The sequence below is a fragment of the Ptychodera flava genome, assembly GCF_041260155.1.
Source record: "Ptychodera flava strain L36383 chromosome 3 unlocalized genomic scaffold, AS_Pfla_20210202 Scaffold_25__1_contigs__length_14229661_pilon, whole genome shotgun sequence".
Classification (NCBI taxonomy): Eukaryota; Metazoa; Hemichordata; class Enteropneusta; family Ptychoderidae; genus Ptychodera; species Ptychodera flava.
The window spans coordinates 10,153,034-10,178,769 of record NW_027248279.1 but is presented as its reverse complement, the minus strand read 5'-3'; the positions used below and the strand labels follow the sequence as shown (position 1 = coordinate 10,178,769).

The window sequence follows — 25,736 nt, the reverse complement described above, 5'->3', positions numbered from 1 at the left end:
CACAGTCGAAATTGATCATTATCGACTCAGAGAAATTGACAAAGTTTTGCCTGGAAGAGACTGAGTGGCTATTGCTACGCAGTTCAAAATTTCAGTATCGGTGTCTGTGTGTCGCCGAATTTGAAATCAAATTATGGAGGCATATCCAAAATTACAAGGATGCAAGATCACGTGGTGATCCTTAAATTTGATACTTTGAGAAATATAGGTAAAAAAACAGTATCTAACATGCCTTCATGTATAGTTTCCATGTATATTTCGAAAGCTTGGATTGGACATAAAGCTATAGTACTGAACTCACGATTTCATACTTAAGATATTATGCGCCTCAAAAATGAAAGACAAACTTTTGCTAATTTTTTCCTCAAGGAATTTTTCAACCATCGTCTTTCATAATCATGATTAATAATTGGGGGCCACCGTGCAAATGTTTGCCCTAGTGAAAGTATTTACCAAAGATTTACAGATATTTAGAATTAAAATGGCCGCCATTTATGTGATAATGTTATGAAGAAACATACAGTTTTCGATTTTCGAAAAACTAAGACGGTGAAAAGTTTTCTCACACCAAGAGCTTTAAAATGAACCCCCACAGGTGGTATATCAGAAAAGAATTGTACAAGTTTTAGAGTCAAGATATCTGTCCCCGATTCAAGGTGCATACAATTTGGTAAACCTTCATCTATCGGTGTTATTCTTTCACATTCTAGTTCGATTATTTTAACTTTTAACTCAGAATATGGTTTTGGAGAAACCGACTTCTGCAAATTACCAATCAAGAATGGCCAAGTTGGTTGCAGGGGAAGTATGGACTTGTCCTTCCAAGTCATGGACGCTCAGAACTACTTCCGGTGTATGCACGGCGTGGGCCCTTTAGGATGGGACCAGCACCTAGCAACAGTTGCCGAGGAGACGGCTAGAAGAAACGCAAACAACGGTAGAATAAGGCACAGTAGACGAGGCTACGGAGAAAACTTGGCCGAGATTGAAATACTAGATATCCACCACGCATCGGGTAAGACGCAGCAAAAATACTCAAATCAAAACACTTATTAAAATGAAGAACAGGACAGCTGAGACCAAGACATCGACCCTGGAACGCTGAGAACGAGACAACGTCAAAACTGACGATATCGACGACATGTTCTGGATTTTCTCATAAAAGAGGCACTGGTTAAGATACCATTGAATTCACACAGACTCGGCAACAGAGAGTGGATCATAGGATTGATAAAACATATTCTAAAACATACTTTAAGGCCATTCATTGTTATGTGGAGAGGACAGGAAAATATCACATTGTAAGGAGACCATAGATGGAATTTTTTCAGGATGGGAGAGTTATAGATGAACACCAGAATTGGAATCAATTGCTTGACTGACATTGTTTATCGTAAATATTGTTCCCTTTCTCATTGAACACATTACTTCAGGTTTTGGTGTAGCCAAGCTATGGTACGATGAAATTGAACTGTACGATTTCAACAGACCAAGATTTACTTACAAGACAGGTCAGTATAATGCATTTACTCATTACTCACTCACTCACTCACTCACTATATCTATCTATCTATCTATCTATCTATCTATCTATCTATCTATCTATCTATCTATCTATCTAGCTATCTATCTATCTCTCGGTCTATCTAGCTATTTGTCTGCCTATGTGTCTATCTATTTCTCTCTCTCTCTCTCTCTCTCTCTCTCTCTCTCTCTCTCTCTCTCTATATATATATATATATATATATATTGCCTATCTGTCTATCAGTTTGTCTGTCTAACGTCAGTTGATGGATATAAGAATATCTGCCCGTATATACAACCATCTATCTGAGCACTTATACCAATCCACTTTTCTTTTTGTCTGTATGTCTTCAATGGCGTCGTCTTTATCTCATATCATCATTATATTTGCCATACTGTTATTCAACGCCCCTTTCTCTCGTCTGATTCGTAGTTCGGATTTTTCGTCTTCCTATATACTAAATTTGTCTGTACGATTCTAACAGGTCACGTGACTCAGCTGTTGTGGGCAGACACGATCAGAGTTGGTTGTGGAGTTGAGTACAATCACGGTGCAATCTTTGTGGCGTGTGAATACAGTCCGCCGGGTAACGTTTATGGTCAATATGAGAGAAACGTCTACCCTCCATTGTACAGACGACCGTAGTCACAGCCAGTGACATTTCATATGATAGTTGCATAGAAGTTAATGATAATTTTGTTTCAATACTTTTCCGAGTCTTCGTAGAATACTTTGACGTGATGTCTTGGTTTAACATTGTAGTTAAAACTATCAAAACTCGATAACTTGTCCTGTGTTTAATGCTGCAAATTAATTTATATTTTTTACATTTGAACTTGAACACCATAAACCCGTAAGGTGATCCGAAAGCGAGTACATGTGTCATCGGTTGAAATCTACTTTAGTTCCTGGTTATGCAGTTGTGATTTTAATTCGATGGATTGAATAAGTGCAACTTTTGTCCGCCTTTAAGGAAACGATGTATGACATTAAAGTTTTGTTTGGATACAAAATCATAAATCTGCTCACTGACGTAATGATTGTTTAAAATCAGACCAATACTGGAAACAACAGGCATGCAAATTGAATAAGCCTCAAATACATCACTGCAACCATAGCAACCTGTGCCGCAATTACCGTGGTTACCTATCAAGAACAAACTGGAAGATTTTGTTACATGATGCAAAATATCACATGCAATAGTTTCTGAGTAAAAACTCTACAAAGTGTGTCAGGGGATTAGATTGGTCTAATTTGGAGAATCCGATCTGTATTTTTTTCATAATTTACAGAAATAAACAAAACACAAAAAAAATCATGTATTTGAGCACAAGTCTGTCATAATAGCTTATGTGCTTTGTTTTTAGTCCATCGCTGAAATGACATTTTATTTTATTTTATTTTATTAAACCTTGTTTAACGAGGGTAGCCTGGTAAGCTTCAGTAAAGATGCTTATCTTCCCCAGGGCCCTCAAATGAACATACAAACTGATACAAAGCAGAACAACATGAAACATGACAAACAAAGCTAGAACAATACAATGCACAGAAAAAAGTGGCCAGGAGTCACCACCTGCACACAGGAGGAAAAAAAATGCACAATCACACTAGAAAACAAAAACAATTTTACAAAAAAACTAAAACTTACAAACACAAAAAATTATACCCAATAAGCTTTCAGGTAGGAAGTTTAAAACTGCTTAATGAGTTACTAGATCTTATATTTAAATCGACATTATCCACTGATTGGCACTATTTACAGTAAAGCCTTTTCGATAAAAATCCTTATTTGTTGCAGGAACCACTAACAATTTTTGCATCTTGGATCTTGTAACTCTTTTATGATCAATTTCGGTAAAAAAACTTGTCATATATTGCGGTGCAAGATTATTTAAACATTTAAAAACCATACAAACATTCTTATAAACTATTCTATCTGGTAATGGCATTATATGCATTGTTTTAAAAAAATGCTCGGTCGAAGCATTATACCTTGCATCACACATCACTCTGATAGCACGTTTCTGAATCTTATGCAACCTTTTCATAAACGGTGATGCTCCCCATAAATGACAACAGTAATCCAAGTGTGGTAAAATATAGACCCAGACTTATACGTATTGGGGATTTGGTCTCAGAAATGTAAGTTTTGGTCGAATGATAAGTTAAACCTGTTCTGTGGTTTACATGATGGTAGCTCTAGCTGACATGCTATAATAATCCCTGATTGTCTCGATTAACAATAATACCGTTACTGTTTAACATTATAGTTTCCAATCAAGCATAGTCTGCCCTTCCTATCTGTTCATTGCTTCCCCTTTTCACTGGTCATATTTTGACTTGAATAGTCTCAAAAGGAACAATTAATTCGCTGTGTAATGGTAAACCACAACAAGGTCTAAAGTCAATAGTTTGAAACTATGATATAAGTGTTGCAGTTTAGGAAATGAATTCAATCATAGCGATATGCAATATTTGGCAGTGCGAGTCACATTAGCTTTTATCATCATGGAAAGTTGAATTTTGACTTGTATTGCAGCATAGACATTTTAAATGGCCTACAATGACCTACATTGGCAAAATATTATTATTCAACTTCGAATGCATCGGCAATACACTGTCTGCGTTTTAAACAAGATTATAAAATTGCTCCCTCCTAATGTTACCATGGAAACTATTCGTAAAGCAGCTTAGTCACGTGACATGATGTCCTATTCGAAGATAGTAAAGGATGAAACTTCTCAATCCATCAAAATTGTCAATACATGCGATGTCCTGTATCTCATGTCCTTTATCTCATGTCCTGTATCTTGAGTGCGTATTTTGTGTCCTGTATCTTGTACTGGTGTAGTGCAGGTGATGATATTGAGAATCTCAATGTTGACAAATCAGTAACAATTCACGTGATAATACTGAGATTTTGTTTCATAATAACGTATTTAAAAACAGAATGTTTGATCATATAATTTTTAAGTGGTTTAGGGTGTCAAAATGTTTATGTCAATTATTTTATTGATATAGTGTTTCAATAGAAAACAGCCCGGATCTCTTTGCCTTGTATATTTTACACATCTGTCACAGTGATAAGTAGTCATTTATTTGGTTTCATTGAGATAGATTAAAAATTAACGCATACGAAAATCGATAAAACAGGACACATTCAATTGCTCAGAGTTTATTTAATTGCACTTGTAATGAGCGACCACTCACTCAGTAGTATTATACGAACTTACATTAAAGACACTGTACATGTAACTCTAACTCTTTGAAAGTTGTTGACCTGAAAAGGGCTTTTCATTTATTTTTTTTATATAGTCTTTTACTAATGAAAAATTAGATTAGTAAATTTAAATTTTAAGCATTCTTTTGATTTCCCGCAATTTTAAAAAATGGTAATATTACAAAGAAAACAAAGCATATGATGTCCCAGTGGAAAACATTCAGCACTATGCATTATATTAGACTACTCTGTTGTTACTGTGAGGATTCCAATGCATATATGCACAACGTATAGTGTTTTTGCTTTGAGGGCGCTACTTTACGTTTGGGCAAACGTTTATTATTTATCTTGATCAAAATTGCATATGTAGTCCCAGTGGACAGTTTATTCTACTTGTATAAACACCCTCCAATGAGTACATTCCCACGAACTTGTTTTAGTTTGGCAGTAAAGTCACACTAATAAAACCAAAAATAATATCTTATTACAATGGCTGGTAATGGTATGCCTATTGCATATCCACAACTTACATGTCAGCTGACACAAACTCATAAAAGCTAAAACCCTATGTGTTCATTTTCTTTTACAAACAAGGTGAGTCAGAGAAATACTGGGTCAATTAAAAAAGGACCACCCCGGCAATTATTTGGCCATCTTATAAGCTCCACAACTATTGTCTGTGAAAAGCTTCCCAAGACAAGCGATATGTGACCCAACGTTTTGCTAGTTTGCCTTTACTGCATTCATCGATCAACGATATGACACCGTATTTCCCACAACGATCTCTAAAGTTAAACATTTCTACTTCGAATAAGCATATTAGAAAAAAACTCTATCTGCCCTTTATGAAACAATTGTATAAGTGTAACCGTAAGATTTTAGTTATGATACTTGTCATGTCACCAGTGTAACAGTCACGTGACCAGAGCATAACATCACGTGAATAATGCAATGAGTCATGTGACTAGTGCAACAGATGATCGAAAATAAATACGATAATCGAAATGTCTTCGGCCGTTCCGCTGACTGTTATAGTTTGCTTTCTTTTACATATTTCAAAAACATTCTAAGAAAAGTGATCAAAAGAAATGAAAACTGTATCAAAGAAATCGGCCGATGTAATTCGAGGATACGAGCTACAATATTCCTCTCGTAGAGAAATTAATGTTTCTTAAAACTTACACGAATTTCGCATGCTTCGGAGAAAATAATATAATAAAATTATTGGGAACGCACAATTAAACAAAAAAATTCACGCCTGAGCACGGATACGCTTACGTCATTGCGCGCCGGTAGACGTATGCGTAATTACGTGTATTAAACTAACTCTCTAAATTGTGAGAGCCCTCACTTCAAGCCCTCACATTTGCTCGCACTTCGATTATGAGAGCCCTCACTTTGGCCCTGCACCCTTACAATTGGAGGTGAATATTTGTCCAAAAGGATACGCTTTTCTTTTACAAATTCAATGCTTTTTTAAAAAATAATGTAAGGTACAATCTGCGATTGGTCCTGGAGTGGCCTCTAACATGCAACATTTATCATTGTCACAATTTCATCTGTTCAGGGGCAGTGTCTTTGTTTTGATACAAACGTCAGTGATCTTTAATGACGATTAAATGGTGATGTAAACTTCAACGGAGTAGTCATTACGGGACAACAGAATACCGGAGAAGTTTATGTGTCATTCGCGCATGCGCACATTTTAGAACACGCACACTTTAGATCACATACAAGATCGCGTCGTCTGCCACCGTGGCGAGTCATGATATAGCAGAACCTCTCTATTTTCTGGTGAGAAAAATTGAGGTTAGTTATGAAACAAACTGACTGGGCATCGTCGGGTAAGTCGACCAAAACTGTCCATTTTCCTCGTTCTACGGCCGATCATAAATTTTAGTTCCCAGCTCTGCGTGGCTGTTTTACCGGCTGTACGGTAACACACAGCCCTGCCACGCAGAGCTATTTAGCTACATGATAACACAGACTTCAGGGTCTCAGTCGCTACAGAGCCCTCCGGCAACACGTATGCTGTTACCCTCACCAAGGTCATGACCAGGCAATATGTTCATCTTGTTCCCTGAGGCTGTTGGTTCGTTTTGGAGGGACAGTCACAGTTGCTCGATTATTCTCTAGCTCTCACACCCTCAAACTCGAACTACAGGTACAAGTGATGTCTACATCGACTGTGAGTTGTTTAGGCCTTAGGCCAGCACAGTATGCAGGACTATTTTAGGTCTATGCCCGGCGGTGGCAGTCCCCGGGTTGGTGGTACCCATGCTTGTTACCCAAATTTGAAAAGTACCCCCTTTCCTAGAATACTTCTGAGAAAAACACCCCCTATTTGTGGCAAATATGGGAGAAATTAGCTGTAAAAAACATACCCTTATTTTCGAAATCTAGGAGGTTAGTATGTTGACTTCCAGGGTTGACTTTGTATACATGTACATACATCACAAATGTTTGTCCTCACCTGATTTTAGTCACATTCATACACAATCTGTACTGTTTTTCATTTTCTTTGTGAGTGAGACTGGACCAGATTTAGTGTCCTAGGGAGATTATAAAGGACTACCCTAATCTCGGAGGTTACTCTGAAAAAGTACCCCTTTTTCTCGATTTCACGGACCTAGAATCTCCGAGATGACTGAAGAAAACACCCCCTTTTCCGTGAATTTGGTAACTGCATGGGTACCCACCAACCCGGGGACTGCCACCACCGGGGGTCTATGATAGATTAGCAGAGGGTCCACAGCTACTAAGCCAGTATAGCTTTGATGTTTTCCGATGGGATTCCTGCCTTTTAGGCCTAAGGGCTGATTTTAATTTTACAACTTGTAACACCTCGACCAAAAAGTCGTAAAAGTCAAACCAGTCCGTAAAGGGCATGAATGCCGTCTGAAAACACCACGCGGCAATGGACCAGCAGCTGATATGCAGCGTGCCGTTAGCTCCAATGTGCAAAGCGGCGCATACATCATGTGATGCATGACGACATAGTTGACGTAGCAGCAACCCAGAGAAGTGGTGTTTGCTGTCCCGATCTCAGAAATAATAATATATTCGTTCTCGCAAATCTGTTATAAAAAAAATCACAGTAGTACAGCAAAACGCTGCAGGTATTTTGCCAAACTTTAGTAAAGTGTATCAAAGTTTATTGGATACGCAATGATGAGTGGGTACGTGTAGAGAACCATTTCACTTCTTATATGGGTGGCCCAATTGATTTCGGGGCGGGGTCTTTGAGGATTTTAGAAAAACAAATTGTTGCTGGCCAAATGCTGGAAAAAATTCTCTGCAGAAGTGAAGAAAAAAATTCTTCTAGAAAAGCGGCAAAAAATAATTTGCTGTGCTGCACCCATGGGTGGTAGACCAGTATTCAGTTGTCTTGGGCGCTGACACCTATGGCGGCATTTTTGAACAAAAGTCTTTGAAAACAGAATTATATTGTCTTTGGAGCTGCCGCCTACGGCAGCATTTTGAATGGGGAATATATAAAATCAGATACCTCTTCTCAGTAGCACCATGGACGTAAAACAGATGTTAGGTCCATGGTAGCGTGAATCAGGATCACTCTGTGTGGAGTGACCTAGATTCTCTCACAGCCCCTCGTCCGCTACTCAGCTCTATCCTCAACCATATGGTGATGCGCCCTCAACGGTCTTTCTTGCAAGCGAGGCTCACCAAATGCTGGTCCTATAGCTACCTAAATATTTTCTGAAATTCTCAGACAGTTTTTGGGTTGAATTACATGTTACAAGCAAACTCTTTCCTTGCTTGCTTGACAAACAAAATTTATGTAAGTTCAAATTAATACTTTCATAAGTTAAACTTCACTTAGTGGGATGATCAGAATTTCAAGTAAGATTTGACAGGCTGTATAATGCTAACTTTTGATAATTTTTGTACAATTTTTGTTTCTAATGTCAACCATAATTTATTTTTCTACTCCCCAAAGTTTATTGAAACACACAGTATTCAGCTTGTCAACTCGGTCTGTACATGCGTAAACTGCATTGTTATTGTTAACAAGTGAATTCTGGTCCGGACTCGAATTCCAATGTCAACAATAACAATAGTTGCAATGTTGATGAGCTAAACAGTTGGCGTTGCAACATTTTTTGGGGGAGTATTGGTAGAATAAGAACTTGCAACTGACATATAAAATATAAATAATGAAAAAATCATTAAAAGTTAGCATGTGGCCCTTTAAAGTGAAGGCCAAAAATATCATTTGTTTCTATATGTACACATGTCATATCTATTCCCTCTGTTTGTACATTAAACAAAATGCTCATCATAGTATTCTGAAACAAACTGACAGATATGTACATCAAATACGGACATCATAGGGAAAAAATAAATACACAGAACAGGAGTTTAACTAGTAATGGTAGTACGCACTTCAAATTTATACTTTCTTAGACTTTTTTCATAATTCCACCATTGATTAAATTTAATATGATAAAGCTGTTTGTAGAAGAAAAATGAGGTCAGCCATCAAACGTTTTGACAGCAGCCCCATCTATTGACCCAATACCTTGCTACAGACCATTTTATCCATGCCTGAAGAACGATTGTCGAGTTTTGGATTCTTGAAGAGTGAAACTTATATAGGCTGTGATTATCTCTTACTGAATGAATTTCTTACCCTCAAAACACGCTATTGTATTTTTGAAATAAAATTCTGACCATTATTAGACGATATTGTGCATTCTTTTTCCTATCAAAATTAACATTTTTGGCATTTTTGACCATTTCTAATTTAAACTGTGCCTAAAACTTGCTTTAATAATAGTATGCAACATGTTGATCATGACCATGTAAAAATGAGGGGTCATCATGGATATTGAGAAATTTGGCGATAAAAATGGGGTCAACATAAACTTTCTGGCGACAGCGCCCTCTACAGTCCAAATATTTTTTTTACAAAGCAAATACAAATACATCTTGAATAAAGGTATTGTCTCGATATACATGATCTGTTTGATTTGCTGGCATGAAATAAAAATATAGTTCAATGAAATCTCATGGTATTCTCAGTTGAGCGGTGGGTCATGGCAATGAATATGGTAGTCTATTTTAGTTACGTCATTGCGTCATTGAATATTAATTTCTAAGAGTGTCCTAGTGCCTTGATGAACGATTTTCATCGAGACGCAGAATATCAAAATATTTTTCATTGACAGCTAGTATAAAAGTGTTTGTCTTCATAAATTTGTCAGACTTTCTATTTTGTCGATATCTATAGGATGGGGACTTTAGTCGGCAGCAAAGACAATCGGTGGCCATAACATGGCCCCTTAATTCAAACAGTGGTGGCGCTTTGCTAGAAGCTTATATCACTACAACAATTTGCAATGACGTGGAGTAACTTCGGGCGTGTTACACAGCGTTTAATCTTTAATCAAATACATTAAAAATACATTAAAGACGAAAAATTAAAAAATTAAAAATGCAAAATGGTTGGTCATTTGTAATGTGTTCGTCATGTTTTTCACTTTTAGCTCTCGACACCTAGCGTGTCTTTTAGTCACTGAGAAAGGCTTGCACCCGGAATGCCTGTTTTTAATCCTCCCCACCTAGTCTTTTTATCTGCAGTATTCCCAGTATTGTAATTTTATCTATAGACATAACCAACTGTCTTAAATTGAAAGGAGCAATTGTGGCATGAGGCAGCTCGTCACCAAGGTGCGTGTCGTCACGCATCAACCGCAACAGTAGTGTTTGTTTTTACTCTAGTGCTACCAGCGTTAGGGATGTGACCTGCGACATCCCTGCCGGTTGCAAAGTACAGCACAACTGTGGGCGGTACATTAAGGATGGAAAATCTGCATTAAGCTTCGTAGCTATCGAGAGTTCTTTTAGAGATTCTTAAACTATGAAAGATTTACTTTGCAATCAGCTTTAGTCAAGTAAAAATAATAACTTACGTTGTAAAATATTGCCGTGTAAAAAGATCACTTTCGAATAGAAAAAAATAGTTGTTTTCAGCAAAAAATGAAACACTGTGTCATGCACATGGATCGACATGCAGCTTAATGATGCCCTGGTTGTGTAGCTTTATCAACCACGTCAGCTCTGAAGGCATGTTGTGATAGGCTCCCTGGAATTTGGACGTCTTATGAACTCGAGTCGGTGGATCAAAGTAATGATACTGGATTGGATTGCCAGTGGGATCCTCCAAGAATGGCCAAAACGCGTAAAGGTGAACTTCTTGACAAAAATGTAATATTGCAGTAAACAGAAGTAAGCCTGAAAGATAGTCAAGAAGATATTTTTCTTATTATCTAAACAAAAACAGAATAACCTGTAATATAATTTATCTGTTCACTTTTTACAAATTGTGGTAAATTTTTGACGGATGACACAACATGTCTATTTATCCAGCTCAAAATGTAGCTTGTAATAGACTATAAGTTTGTCGATTAGTTACACCGGACCTAGTCTGTATACGCCATTTTCAAAAAGTGAGACTGTCCGATTTTTGTATGTCTACCAATGACAGTCAATTCATAAAGTTCATATTTACCACTTGACAAATGCAGACCCTTCACACCCCTACGTTTCCAAAATGTTTTGGCCAAGGTCATGTGACTAGGGTGACTGAACACAACGTCCATATCTGTCGATTTCAGGGCATCTTGAGCTCGGAATGCAAATTTAGTACAAAAACGGTGAGTGAATGCCGAGATAAATACGGTGGCGTTGTGATATGATGCAACCATCTCTTCCCTAAACTTCTTGGCCTTTCGTCCAACAAGACCGGAATATCTAAATAGCATAAAAAATTTTAATAACCCAGCAAAATCAACAACAACAAAAGCAGCGACAGTGATGTCATTATTGTTTCTTACAAATATTATCATTGTAATGTTACATAATTGTAATCAAAAATAAGTAGGATTCGGCAACAATAATATCTTTGTTTGGTTACGGATTATTTTTTTGCCAAAACACGTCATAGTCATTGCCATCTACCGGCGCGCTGCACGTAACACAGCGTTATTTTACTCAAAGTCATTTTATTGTCAAGATTCATATAAGTTTTTGTAGTTTGTTAACCCAAGATTAAAATATTGGTTTGGTTCAACTTCAAGCTTATCAAGCAGTCGTAAGTTTGAAGAGAAAGAAGTAAATATATGCAAATATATGCAAGTCGCCCGATTTCATTGCATATCTTCTCTCCCAATTTCAAGATTTCTAAAGATTTTTACTCCCCTCTGGCTGTCAAATTTTCTGAAATTTTTCGCATTATATTCTTTATGTACTATTTAACAAACCGACTATTTTGTTTTGTAATAAAGTTCTTACATTGTGAATAAGAGGCTTTTGCTTATCATAATTTTAATCACGTTTTTAAGTGTCAGTCTTTCAAACTCTGTCATTGTGAAGATAGATAATGCAAAATAAAATAACGTTTTTTTACTTATACCCTTGTTTTCAAGTGAAAAATTGCATTTCAGAAAATAGTATTGTTTTACTTAAATCAATTTTTATCATTAATACCAAAATTGAGGGTTTTTACCAGAAATATATATCCTTCATTCTTCGAGTAAACTATTGCTACCATACTAAACTTTAGATTCTCTGTTTTTTGAAAATATAGTATGGTTCCTTGTCACTTTGGATGATAAATATTAAATTCAAAAAATGTGTTGCTAACGTGCAGCTCCACCTTCATGTGATGTTTATGTTTATTCCTGTGATTCGATGGGAAAAATGCGACGACGTTTCACGTGACCCAAGGTCATGGCAAGGTCATGGCCGGCATGATTTTTCAGGTCTATCTCTCCTGTTTATCCCGGAAGATTAAAATTGAAAAATAATTGGATTGTAAGCTCTATTGTGATCTTCGATTGATGACTTTCTCATGCTGTGTTGACCTTCACAACCCATGTTGACCTCGACAACCCATGTTGACCTTGACAACCCACGTTGTTTGACATTTGTTCGATATAATGTAATAACATTACATTTCCACTAACCTGTTGACAAGAATACTTGGGTTGCATGTAATGAAGTTCGTCTTTGATCCCGTGTCTTCGGAAAATTTGTGAACATCGGCCATGTTGAATCTGACGATGGACAGTGTGAAGACGCAAAGCATTACTCTCTGTGTCATTTGTACGGTATTATTAGACTGTTTTCATCCTGACATGGTGCAACACAGACACGACACTGTTTGGCATGACAGTTGTACTGTCTCACTACTTTAACCCATTTAGTATTTCTCGACTTTCGCAGACATTATTGGAACTGTATACCCTGTTTTAAAATACAGATGTCTGTACGTACAAGAATTACTGAGACTGACCGTTGGTTAGGAATTTCTCACCTGACAACAAAATCGGACGAGTCTATAGATTCCCCACATTTGCTTCCCACTATTATACCGCTATTTGCCACGATGCTGCACTTCTTGAACGAATTTTTTCTGTAAGGGAGTTCCTGAAATGGATAAGATTAGGATATGGGGTTTGTGAGGCAAAAAGTAAGCTATTTTCGGCTCAGATGTTTAAAAATAAATAAATAAATAAATAAATATACAATAATAACAACAACTATTACAACGACTGTTACAACAACACCATTAACAACAACACCAACAACAACAATAATAATAATAATTATTATTATTAAATTGTTGTATGTCTAATAAATATTGTATTGCAATTATATAATAATATTACATTTATAAACTGCATTTATTATTATTATTATTATTATTATTATTATTATTATTATTATTATTATTATTGTTATTGTTGCTGTTGTTGTTGTTGTTGTTGGTGGTGGTGTTGTTGTTGTTGGTGTTGCTGTTGTTGTTGTTGCTGTTGTTGTTGCTGTTGTTGTTGTTATTGTACTAGACTGGGTCGTGAATTCAAGGTTATATGATGTGTTGATATCAACGAGTCAAATATAATTTTTTGTAAATTTAATGACACTGAGTCAGACTCTAGACTTCAAGGTGACACCAAATGACAATGGTTCATGGCTGAAGATGCCCAACCATTTTATGGATTTCAAACAAACTCATTTTTTCATCTGTCCAAAATCATCAGTATTGTTGACCTGCATATTCTCATGATATTTACTGGTCAATCAGAGTCTTACCTTTGGAAAGCGATTATGGATTTCTGGCGTAATATTCAACAGGGAACGTCTTTCAGCCTCGTACTGCAAACTCTCATTTATTTTAACAGAATCTTGAGTTGTGAGAAACATTTCTGAAGTTTTGCATTCTTTCTCCAAACGAACCCTTTTAATACACAAAGAATAAATAAAGATGGTTCTGTATTTAGAGAATTTTATGATATTTGCATGTCATCTTATTGTATATGCTGTTCTTGTTGTTGCAACTGTCGATGCGACGGCTTATAACTGTGTGAATATTTGATGATGTTAACTTTCAACAATATTTGACGGCAGCGAATTGAGACGCCAAATTTTCGCGTCATCACACAGCTTGATAGTCGTCTACTGATTAGTGGTAATAATAGACACAAATGTTTACACTGTATGCAGTCGTTATGGTAACGGATAAAATCTAGTCGATCTGAATAAAATTAAATATCACTGAGTGTACAATCATAGATGACAACTAGATGACTCAGTCATTCCGAGTCAAAGGTGTGGTTTCAAGAATACGAAATGTATGACACACCATATGTCAGCTAATTGTCTACTGGCGTTTTCATTTTGAAGGGCGGATTGTATGCAGTAGTATTAAAGCTTTTCTATTCGTCATGCAATGAAATTATCAAACCCATCACCATAGACATTGACAAGTGACCGAGTTTTCCACACCTTGGCATTCACTACCTAGCAACACGTCATGACTATGCCAATATCAATAACCAAGTTCTTCAATTTATATTCATCATGCTGCCTAATGGATGGCCTGTTTTGACTTAAGATGACGTTATCACAGAGGGGATATGATTAATTTAATAAATTGCGATTTAAGGATTCTCTCACTCTGCAAGACAGTGAATGTATCTTATTTACAGGACGTAGTAATCGATGTCGTGGCAATGGTATCGTTCAAATTATTTCATTTCTTTCATAAATGAACAGTTTGCCTTAAAAGTAATGACACAAAATGATAAGCCGTTAGCACAGGCCTGCCGTTAGCATAGACAGACTACTGATTAAAAATCATGCGCATGCATTGTCATAGCCATGGGCCGCGGCAATGGCGCACTGACTTGCAGTTGTGTCAAGAAAACGGTCCTAATATCAGGAATCTTATATATGAACAAATATTTTGCGAAGTTTTACCATAACCGCATTGCAACGACATCGTTTTGTCAACAGATTACTTCTTTCTACATTCCATCCAAACAAGACATTGGAAATAGACTCAGCTATTTGATATTCAGGTGAAATTTTACATTTACATCAATGTACGTTGAATCAAAATCTAAAGCGATTACTCTTGCTAACATCATGGAATGAAAGAAACTTTGAAATATTTGGCCCGGGAAGGCAGGAATGCACACGAATGTAATGGCGCGAATTTAGAAATCTACGCTTATAGGAACACAAAGAATAATCGAATTATGAATATGATATTGTGTCATACAGTTTTCACGTTTCTCTAATACATCGTCTGCCAGGTTTGTATTGCTTGCTATTTTAAGCATCTCAATATAAGTAGGGTTTTTTTTAGCGATTTCATAATGACTTAGTCTGGCGAAAATTGAGGGTACGAGTTGGTTCAGCATTTTTTAGATTTTAGGAAGCTTAACTCAACTAATGATAAAATGGCCAGAAAATAACATCGTAACATTTAAATGTTGATGCTTATTCTAAATAACCATGATGATGATGACGACGACGACGACGAAGACGACGACGATGATGATGATCGATGTTGGCGATGTTATCGACACAGACATTACAATACTTGGAGCATACTGTTGGTTATTTTAGACTCGACGCATTTATTTCATATTTCTTAAAATGTATGTTCAATGCGTGTTTAAATAACACGTTATTATGGCGTGTTCGCTGTCTATGGCTAAATTTATTGTCATGCGCATGCGTGGGTTTGTCACCATTTCGTTTGAGGAGAATACATCAAACGCTTAATACGTATATACAGACGCCGAGTAATTGTGCCGCTGTTAGGTAGAACGAGTAGCAATGCATGTATGACCAGAACCGAAGTGAATATTAACATCAATTAATAAACAGACATTCAAACATTCAATTTAAAGGTAGAACGCGTCTCGGGGACAGAAATTCTCAATATCAAATTTCTACAATTTTTTTTCGGATCTACCTCTTGTGCCGGATCTTCTTGCAGAAACAAAAAAACTTCCACCGTCTTAGTTTCTTGAAATTAAAAAAAACCATTTTTTTTCCATTGAGTTAACACTGGGATGGATGCCATTTTGAATTTTAATTATAGCAAAATATTTCAATTTTTGTTTCACTGGTTCCAAACGTTTGCTCGATTACTCCAGATTTTTATTGTTGATTCGGTAAGAGATTGGTTGAAAATTTCACCAAGGAAAGTTTGAGCAAAAGTTTAAGTCTTTCACTTTCGAGGCACATAGTACCTTAAGCTGTATCGGCAAAATAAATTTATAGGTATATACACGTACCTGAATTCTTCCGCTGCCGTCGTGTTAAATGTCCAGTTTGTTTTAATGCTTCGATATACTTTAATCACTAATGCTGATTGGTTCTTCTGAGATGTTCTGGACGTGTTCTTGTCAATCAGTTGATTTTTTAGATCTTGTGAATTTGTATTGTTGCGTGTGTTTCCGCCATTTTGCTTATTTGATTTTGATGTCTTTATGAAAACCTTATTTTGATTCCGGACAGATGTATTGGTGGTTATCTGGTCTTGAGTTTCGTTGCAGTGGGAATGACAAGAAAAATCCCGGCTTGAAGATCGTTTGATGTTTTTGTCATCCATGTTTCTGATGGGTAATGTTCTGCCGTATATTGCCATCACTACTAACACAGTGCAATAACAACAAAGTATGAAAGCCATAAAGCGTGGGACAGGTCCCACGTCATGGCGAGGCCACCAACGACAAGGAAAGCGGCACAGACACTGCAATGAAGCAAAACAGGGATAATTAGTATCTTAGACACTTCCGAGTTGTTGTCGCATTTAGCTAAGCTGCAGTAGATCTTGTAAGGCCCTGAAAAGTATTATTACGTCTTGGTTCTTACGCCTCAAGGCCCCGTCTTTGGGAAGGGCGTTCACCGTATGACCGAGGGCACTAAAATACTAATCAGGGGCGTAAAGCTTTCGATAAACACAAGTCATATAAGGGAAAATTTCAATAGGTAATTGATATGATATTGTTTGCATACTTGGAACACTGAACTAACATTATAAAAGTACCTTTTACTGTTTATGGTATCGAGTGAATCTTTCTGTTCTTTTCGTTTCTCTTTTTCCCTTGCCACTCTACCTTGAGAATAACTGTCGATATTCTCACTGAAGCCAGTCTAATTCTGAATTTTGGCCCCTTCAGCGTTTAGATGTGTGTGAATGTACGTGACAGGTCAATGGACGCCGTCTACTAATCTTGATTTAGCCATTTATGCGAGAATTCTCGGGAACAGGACGAGTATATTAAGGCCAAAAGACGCGACGCGGAAGTCTCGGCGCGGAGCAGTGGGCTGTGGCCGGCATAAATTATATTTGCGGTTATTGCCTGAAATTAGCAGAGGCGCCTGTTAATACATAGGGTCCCAAATCTCCGATGATATTGATGACGATGATGATTAAATATTTTAAAATGGAGAAAAATAAAAATACATTGGACTCTGTAAATTAGTTGTTGTTGTTGTTGTTTTTATTATTATTGTTGTTATTGTTGATAGTATTTGCAGAAAAGAACAAAGTATGCGCTGCGAAATTCAATACGGCCTAACTATACTATGCGCTGCAAAATTCAATACAGCCTAACTTTACCCAAGAGATGTCACTTCTTTGCCACTTTTTAATCCATCGCCAAAATTGCACCTAGCATGCATCGAAATCGGTAAATTCGACGTAGGGTCAAAGCACATTAGTCCTTCTCAATGTTTGAGTATGATTGAGAAGGACCAATGTGCTTTTCTCCATTTTTAAATATTTAATCATCATCATCATCATCATCAATATTATCGGAGATTGAGGACCCTATGGTTAATACCGCAATCACTCTGTTATACCCCCTACAAACTTTCATTTGCCCTGTCACATTATGTGCCTCAATTAAGCTGTAATCAAATTTTACATGTCATGCATGACACACGAGTTATCTATAACATTCTCTTCCATTGTGTTCTACTCATCAAGCAGTCATGGATCGTTACCTCACTAGAATGGTTGCTATCGACGTGAATGTGTGCAAATCCCGAAGAGGCACACTAAAAACACGATGAAAGAAAGCACTGTTTTGTATCCATTGTTTCGTGTAGGATTCGACCATTAAGTCTTGAGGGGGATAATGACGGGAGCTGATAGCTGATCAGCAACATATACATAAAATAATTTGCAGCCCTAATGGTTTTGCAAAGTGACGCTCATATGATTGGAAACTGAGTTTTGTGTTGCTCTTCTAAAGATTTGCACACTTCGCCAGCTTTGCAAAAATATCAAACTTTAAGAGCGGGAAATATTGACTGTATAGATTCTCCTCCCTAAGATTTAATGATCTGTCCCTTTATTCACTCTTACGTGGCTATTTGTTCACTCGGTACCATCTCAAGGGAAATAAGTTCTTTTAATGACGGTTCATCAATCAATATTACATGTACAACGATATAATAATAAAACGAACATTTCCACAAACAAAGAAACCAAGAAGAAAACAGTAATTTTGTAAAACGCCAACACCATTTACCCTCTGGAGGAATATCCTGATGTGGGAAATGAATTTTCCAATTTCAAAAAAGGGAAAACAGTGTACAAGCTCAAGACGTTTAAATGATCAAATTGATACAAAATATAAGAAGAATGAAGTACACGACAGACATTCAAACTTTAGAGTCTCTGCGGCATGTATTTGTTGACAATGTTCATCTAGAAGCAGTGTCGCTGAGGTAATTGAAAATAAAAGCTTGATATTGTATTATATATTGCAATTATAAGCAAACCATGCGGAGCGACATAAGATTCGATTCATAAATGTCTTTCTTAATCCAGCGTTTTTAAAATGGCCCGTAATAAACTTCTGTAAAATATATTTCTTCTATTTTGACAATATCGACTGTTAGGTTAATTAAACGTTGTGAAAATATTTCTTAACCACATTGATTTTTTTTGCCGTAATTAGATGTCATGCCAATAATGTGTAAATAAATAAATAAATAAATAGATAAATAACGTTGTTTGCATACATACCCTTTTCATTGTCTCAAATTAACTGTGCAAGTCGCTCAGATATCCATACCTAGCGTTAGACGTCTTGAGACTTGGTATATGTGTCTTCTACAAACCTGCAAATTCATGAAAATTTTTTTAGTTCAGTCGATATCTGACCGACATTAAGATCGTGTAAGTTCTGTCATCGCCGACAAATATTTCCCTGCTAATCACTGAGCAATAAATTGTACAACCACGATAAGAGGCTATTAAATTCAATAAGATACACAGGTCTTGTTAGTATTTTTTCAAAGCACATCTTGTACAGCTACACCCTCCCCCCGGGCACCGATGAAGTATTGCACAGTCTCAGTATCGATGAAAATAGGTTTACAACATACTTCTTTGATTTTTTGAAGTGGATGAATTGTATTCAAAAAATCGAAAGTCCTTTATGGCCTCCACAACATGAATGTTGGAAACCTTCCAACAAAATAAGTAGACGACAACTTATGGATTTTCAACGCAAAACGATAATGATTGGACATGAAAACAATGCTGATTGGTCGTACAGGAGATGCATCCAACTATTTCACGTGTTAAGATGCTGTTATTGAGCATTATGCTCAAGCGTGACGTCACCACGATGACGTTACATACATACATACACGCATACATAGATACATATAAAGGTAGATACATACATACATACATACATACATACATACATACATACATACATACATACATACATACATACATACATACATACATACATACATACATACATACATACATACATACATACATACATACATACAAACATACATACATACATACATACATACATACATACATACATACTCGAAATTACAAAATTACTGTTTCATAATTATCCATGTAATGGCGTACATTTGCAGACAAATAGCTATCTCCATTTTACATTAGGGTGGCCAAAGTTTAGCTAAAATGTTGCGACATTATATGCAACTCACGCACACTGAAAGTGAAATTTGATTTTCGTGAAATTTTAAACGCCATTTTTTCTGAAAATAAGTAGCTCAGTTATCGAAAAAATGGATATTTCCAACTAAAATCGATGTATGAGGCAGGTTTCATTAAAAAACTGAAGAAAAAACGATAGAAAAATAGTGTTTTTCCTCTCCAAAATTGCCACTTCGTACTGACCGGCCACAGCGCTCGAGCGGTCGCCGCTCATGGCACGCACTGCTGAATCCAGTCAATACCTATTTCGCAACGGAACTGCTTTCGGGCCCTGTGCACGCTGTCATAGAACTGTGAAACTTGGCCAGGAAGTGGCAGACCATCCCATTTACATGTAGTGGTGAGTTTTTGTTATATTCTGGGAATTTTAGCCAGCAAACACGAGGTAATGTGAGTACGGTAAATTCGGTGTAGATTTTTCCCATTTAGGCTAGATACATATTTTTGCCATAAAACTTGTAGCATGCTCTTTTTTTACATCATTCCAACATTTCTGTGAAATATGACGAAAATCTGTCCACGAGCACAAGTACGAATCATAAAAACAAAATCGTGTTCATTCATAGACCTCAGTACAGTGTGACTCAAGATGGCGGCGGAAGGCAGTCACACTGACACACCATTGACAGCCTGCCTGAGGCTGAAGTTAGGGACAGCTATTTCTTACAATTTCATGGCTGAAAATGAGCTGCATTAAAAGACAATTGGCAGTTTAAATTGATTTGTTAGAATTGAGTGTTATTAAATAACATTGTGACAAAATTTCATTGTATTGTGAGCTCTAGTTTTTAAGTTATGTGAATTCAAAATTCATAAAAACATAAAAATCCATCCATTTTTCGATGTACGGTGCCGCCGCAATTTTGACTAAGTCAGACAAAATATTTGCAATTTTCAACACTCACAGTTTCAAAATCCAAGACTGTGCATCAGTCAAATCTTGATTTTTCCGTAATATTGGGTAAATCTGTGCACAAGACACATAGTTTAATGATTCCATGTGAAGTAAATAAAAAATTATTGGTTGCCAAACTTGAAGGAATCGGCATACTTTGAAATAATTTTAAAATTTGCCGAAAATTGTCCGCGAAAAATGGCACTTTTATTGCTTTAAAAATTCATAACTTTTAATTGGATACAGCTATTTGCATAATTTTTTTTTTATTTTTCTTCTTTTACCCCATTCTTGCTAAAAATCCATTTAAACTGTGTGTATAAACAAGAGAAAAAAATGGCTTGGCCACCCTATTACAATCCTGACCAGAAAATAATTGTACTACTTTAATTTTTTGTTCATCATATTAATCTCAAGGTTGAACAGATGTGACTAGATTGAGGTTGCCAAAGGCTATTTTTTATGAGTTCTGTCTTGTATCCCATTATGTCATCTCTATTTTTGTATTCTTTCCAAATACTGTATGACTTTGTGAGTGTCTGCTTATTACAGATTAACATATCCGAAGTCTTCGTCGGCAACATTTGACATTGCCATGGCATGCAAATGGAAGACTTGAACAGATCGGTGTGGGATCTGGATGTTTTGTGAATATTGAAGTCCTATTAGTCATCGAAGATAGGAAATCATGAATTTCCCCTGACAGTGCAGATACGTCACAGGACAGCTGATTTGGCAATACAAATAAGATACATATAAGATACAATTTCTCTCTCTCTCTCTCTCTCTCTCTCTCTCTCTCTCTCTCTCTCTCTCTCTCTCTCTCTCTCGTGTATTTTATAGGTACCATACGAACTAAAAATTTATGTCACGCTCCTTAATATTTGCATATTTCTCGCTTTCCAGTTAATTGAGTACATTGAATGTAAATGAGCCACCAGACCGATCGACGTGTATGGCATTTTTATGAAGGGCATTGGTTAGTACACTAGTATGGCGATGGCATCGACCTCTAACAAAAGCAAAACCCTTTACAACAGTCATTGCAACGCTTGTACAGATGATCTTGAATTTCATTCAGCTCGTTTCCAAGGAAATGTGACGTCAGAAAACGATTTGAATACTGCAACTGAGAACGTTTGTGGCGTTAGCGCCCGTTGCGCGCACTCTGTGCCTTTTCTAAAACGACATGTTATTAAATTTGAACGAATGCATTGAGGCTTTGGCAGCGGACTGTGATGAAAAATCTATTACGCTTTGGGGGGATAATAAACGTCAATAAACCAATGGAAGGGTGAGGTTCTCACACGATTCGAATGAAATGCACTGCTCTATCCAGACACAGCAGAAGTGCAACGAATATCGTAAACCAGTGTAGTTGTCTCAGCGTAGAATCATTGGTCGGGTATGGTTCGTGCCTGTACGATCAATATTCTTTTCACATTTACCTAAATCTCAGGAAACATTAACTGGCTTTGCTCACGAAGTGCGACAAATATGCAACAACGATGTGCCATCTCACACCAAACTAATCGAATGTTTGAATTGTATTGAGTGACAGTCGGTGAACAGCTCATGATAAGCCTGTAAGACTCGGAAAGAAATACAGAAACACAGAAATATGATTAACGTACCGACAACGAGTTGGTGACGAACAATACCACTCAAGATTTGTATCACCAGATAAGGTACGCTGTTCTTCTATATCACTCCAATCTTATTTGACAGACAAACGATGCCGTCTACCTTCGTGACAATTATTTTAAAATACAACCCAACATCAGGAACCGCTCGCGGCGCGACATCTTGCGGTTGTCATAGTGATAGAGGCATACGAGGTCAATATTTCTGTCTTGTGCACCTGTCGACTTTCATCCTGATCACGGAAAACTATCATTGAATGTTAAGAGCTCGTAGGACAATAGATATTGGATGCCCCGAAGTCTTCAAATTTGAATTTAATAAATCATCAACATGTGATCTCCTCATTCTATAAATTTAGAACCGTTTTTACCGCTGAAGCTTGCCAAGCTAATCACCAAGGGTCTGACCATCTTGGGAATTAGGTCATCAACTTGAGTTATAAGTAAGGTTCGCCGCAACGCATGCGTGGATGGAGGAAATATCGAACATTACTCTCTGCGTACTGAATCACAATGACAGCGTAGAAAGGGGAAAAACCGTCTTACCTTAGGCCCTGTTACAACCGATAACGTAGTAACTAACCGATAACGTATCAAACCCGATAACGTAGTAAAAATTTACCGATAACGTAGTAAATCAACCGATAACGTAGTAACGAACCGATAACGTAGTAATTTTTTCTAACCGATAACGTAGTAAAAATTTACCGATAACGTAGTAATTTCTCCTAACCGATAACGTATCAACAAATTTACCGATAACGTATCAAATTGAAGTATACTGTTTTCTTGATATTACTCAGACATCACGAATCGAATTTCATCAATTTTGGAAATGTGAACCAATTTATAAGTATTCCTGCAGAATGAATTAAAGATACAACACATATGAGAGTGTCTTTATCGACACACTTTCTAAGTTGGGAGGACTTGGAAAAAGTTTTCAATATGACCGATTAATAAATTTCGTTACTTTATATACAACGTCAGTATATCAAAATGACAATAAGCCTTTACAAAATAATCGTAACCATACCCATCCGTAATCTGATAACACTAGGTAAAAATTCGTAATACACTAGTTATAAACATAGACACAAAACAGAACAGACAGTAAAGCACAAGTACACACTCATGTAACTCTCATTCTGGGACTGAACAGGTAAATCTGGACTCATTGCTCAATTGAATTCCTTATAATCAAAATTCATTAATTTTGCAAATTACTCCTGTAAGCAAGCCGAGTCAACAGATTTTGTAGACAACGTATTGCTTTTTCTTTCCTTTTTATCCTTTCTGTTGTTATTCACGTCGATTCACATCTTATTACGAAGACATCTCAAAATTATTGAGTAGTCATACATAGTATAGTGCTGATAGAAAAAAACCGCTTAGGCCAAGAAAAATAAAAAGTTTGTTTCTCATCCTCGCGCGTGTCAATTGAGACCCGCTACGTCAACCTTTTTTTCTGCTCATGAGGAATATGTATAAAACAGAACTGTAAACAAAATAACTGACACTAACATTCCATTCAGAAAAGTACACATATGTCACTGTTATATTAAGCTGACAAAACTGTGCATTGCTGCACTAAAAGTCAAACCGCAGAACTGTTGCTATACAAACATACTAAACAACACTACCGTGCATTTATCTCTGCGTGCATTCGTATGTCGTTTTCATGTTTTTCGCGCATTCTTGTTGGTTGAAGAGTAAAAGAAATGAGAAGAAAAAAACCGCGTCACCGCATCAGTTTTGCAATATGTCTAGGATGAGAAACAAATATATTTATAACAATTTACGCTAAACGGACAAAATTAATAGAAGAAATATAAATTGAGTAAGAGACAATGTGATGACAAATCGATCTATAGATCTATCTATAACTGTTCACCTATCTATTGACCATTTAATCGAATTGATCGATCGATCTATCGATAAATTGATATATCTTTCTATTGAATTGATAGATCCTTCGTTCTATCGATCGATCTGCCCATCAATTTATCTATCAATCGATTGATCGATCGATCGACCGACCATCTATCAAACATCGATAGATAGATCGGTCGATCTATCGATTGAGTGATTGATTTATCTATTGATACATTGATCGACCTATCTATCTATCTATCTATCTATCTATCTATCTATCTATCTATCTATCTATCTATCTATCTATCTATCTATCTATCTATCTATCTATCTATCTATCGATCGATCTATTGCTCCCCATGATTCGCTTAATCAGATATTATCAACTAATTGATACGTTATTGGTCGTTTTGATGTGGTATTGGTTGACTACTCTATATTGTCAGTTGGTTTAATCCGTTATTGTTCATTGATACGTTATCGGTAAATTTTTGATACGTTATCGGTTAGGAAAAATTACTACGTTATCGGTTAATTTTTACTACGTTATCGGTTAGAAAAAATTACTACGTTATCGGTTCGTTACTACGTTATCGGTTGATTTACTACGTTATCGGTAAATTTTTACTACATTATCGGGTTTGATACATTATCGGTTAGTTACTACGTTATCGGTTGTAACAGGCCCTCCCTTTCAAGTGAATATCGCCACTGATCCCTTGGTCAAAATTCTAGTATAATACGAACACACTTGCGTGTTGTCAATACACAGAATACACATTACTCTCTGAGTAATAAATCAGAATTTCAACGAAAAAAGGGAAAAAAATTATGTCTTACCTTCCGTTCCAACAAACATCGACACTGACTCCTTGGTCAATGGTCGTGTATGATGCCAACACACGTGCGTGTTGGCAATGCTCCTTCAAATGAATGTGAAAGTAATTAATTTAAGCCGTTCTGTGAGGGATTCTACCGTCTCATCAGTAACTCACTGTACTCGGTAAATGTCAAGTGTTCATTATACTTCGCGTAGTAATCCCACAGACCGTAAAACACAAGATTACCATCCATGGTTGGTCATTCTGCTTAAATCTCAGATTCAAACGCAGAGCATCGACGGGCTATGCATGTCACTTTGTGCTCGCCTCTTCTACCGTAGGTGGCGCTAGGATTGCTTCACAGATTGTTGATAGTCTTTGTTGAACAATGTGCAATTATTAGCAAATGGTAAAAGACGACGACACAAA

General features: G+C 36.6%; 2 protein-coding genes across 3 annotated transcripts; one reads left to right on the top strand and one right to left on the bottom strand.

Moving 5' to 3' along the window:
* Window positions 1–720: 720 nt before the first annotated feature.
* LOC139125330 (uncharacterized) lies at window positions 721–3,135 on the top strand. Its single transcript, XM_070691425.1, has 3 exons — window positions 721–1,015; window positions 1,434–1,511; window positions 2,010–3,135. The coding sequence occupies exons 1-3, from the start codon at window positions 808–810 to the stop codon at window positions 2,168–2,170; spliced, it is 447 nt and encodes a 148-aa protein (XP_070547526.1). The 5' UTR covers window positions 721–807; the 3' UTR covers window positions 2,171–3,135.
* Window positions 3,136–8,516: 5,381 nt separating this feature from the next.
* Window positions 8,517–25,644, bottom strand: LOC139125338 (alpha-2,8-sialyltransferase 8E-like). 2 transcript variants are annotated; one of them, XM_070691432.1, is made up of 8 exons: window positions 25,327–25,644; window positions 19,108–19,202; window positions 16,361–16,818; window positions 13,863–14,007; window positions 13,084–13,196; window positions 12,734–12,823; window positions 11,278–11,519; window positions 8,517–11,000 (listed from the first exon to the last, which is right to left on the bottom strand). In XM_070691432.1, the coding sequence occupies exons 2-8, from the start codon at window positions 19,114–19,116 to the stop codon at window positions 10,759–10,761; spliced, it is 1,299 nt and encodes a 432-aa protein (XP_070547533.1). In that variant the 5' UTR covers window positions 19,117–19,202; window positions 25,327–25,644; the 3' UTR covers window positions 8,517–10,758. The 2 variants fall into 2 exon arrangements, with proteins under 2 accessions (XP_070547533.1, XP_070547534.1); XM_070691433.1 differs by lacking the exon at window positions 25,327–25,644 and adding an exon at window positions 22,603–22,744 and having other exon boundaries at window positions 9,132–11,000.
* Window positions 25,645–25,736: the final 92 nt, after the last annotated feature.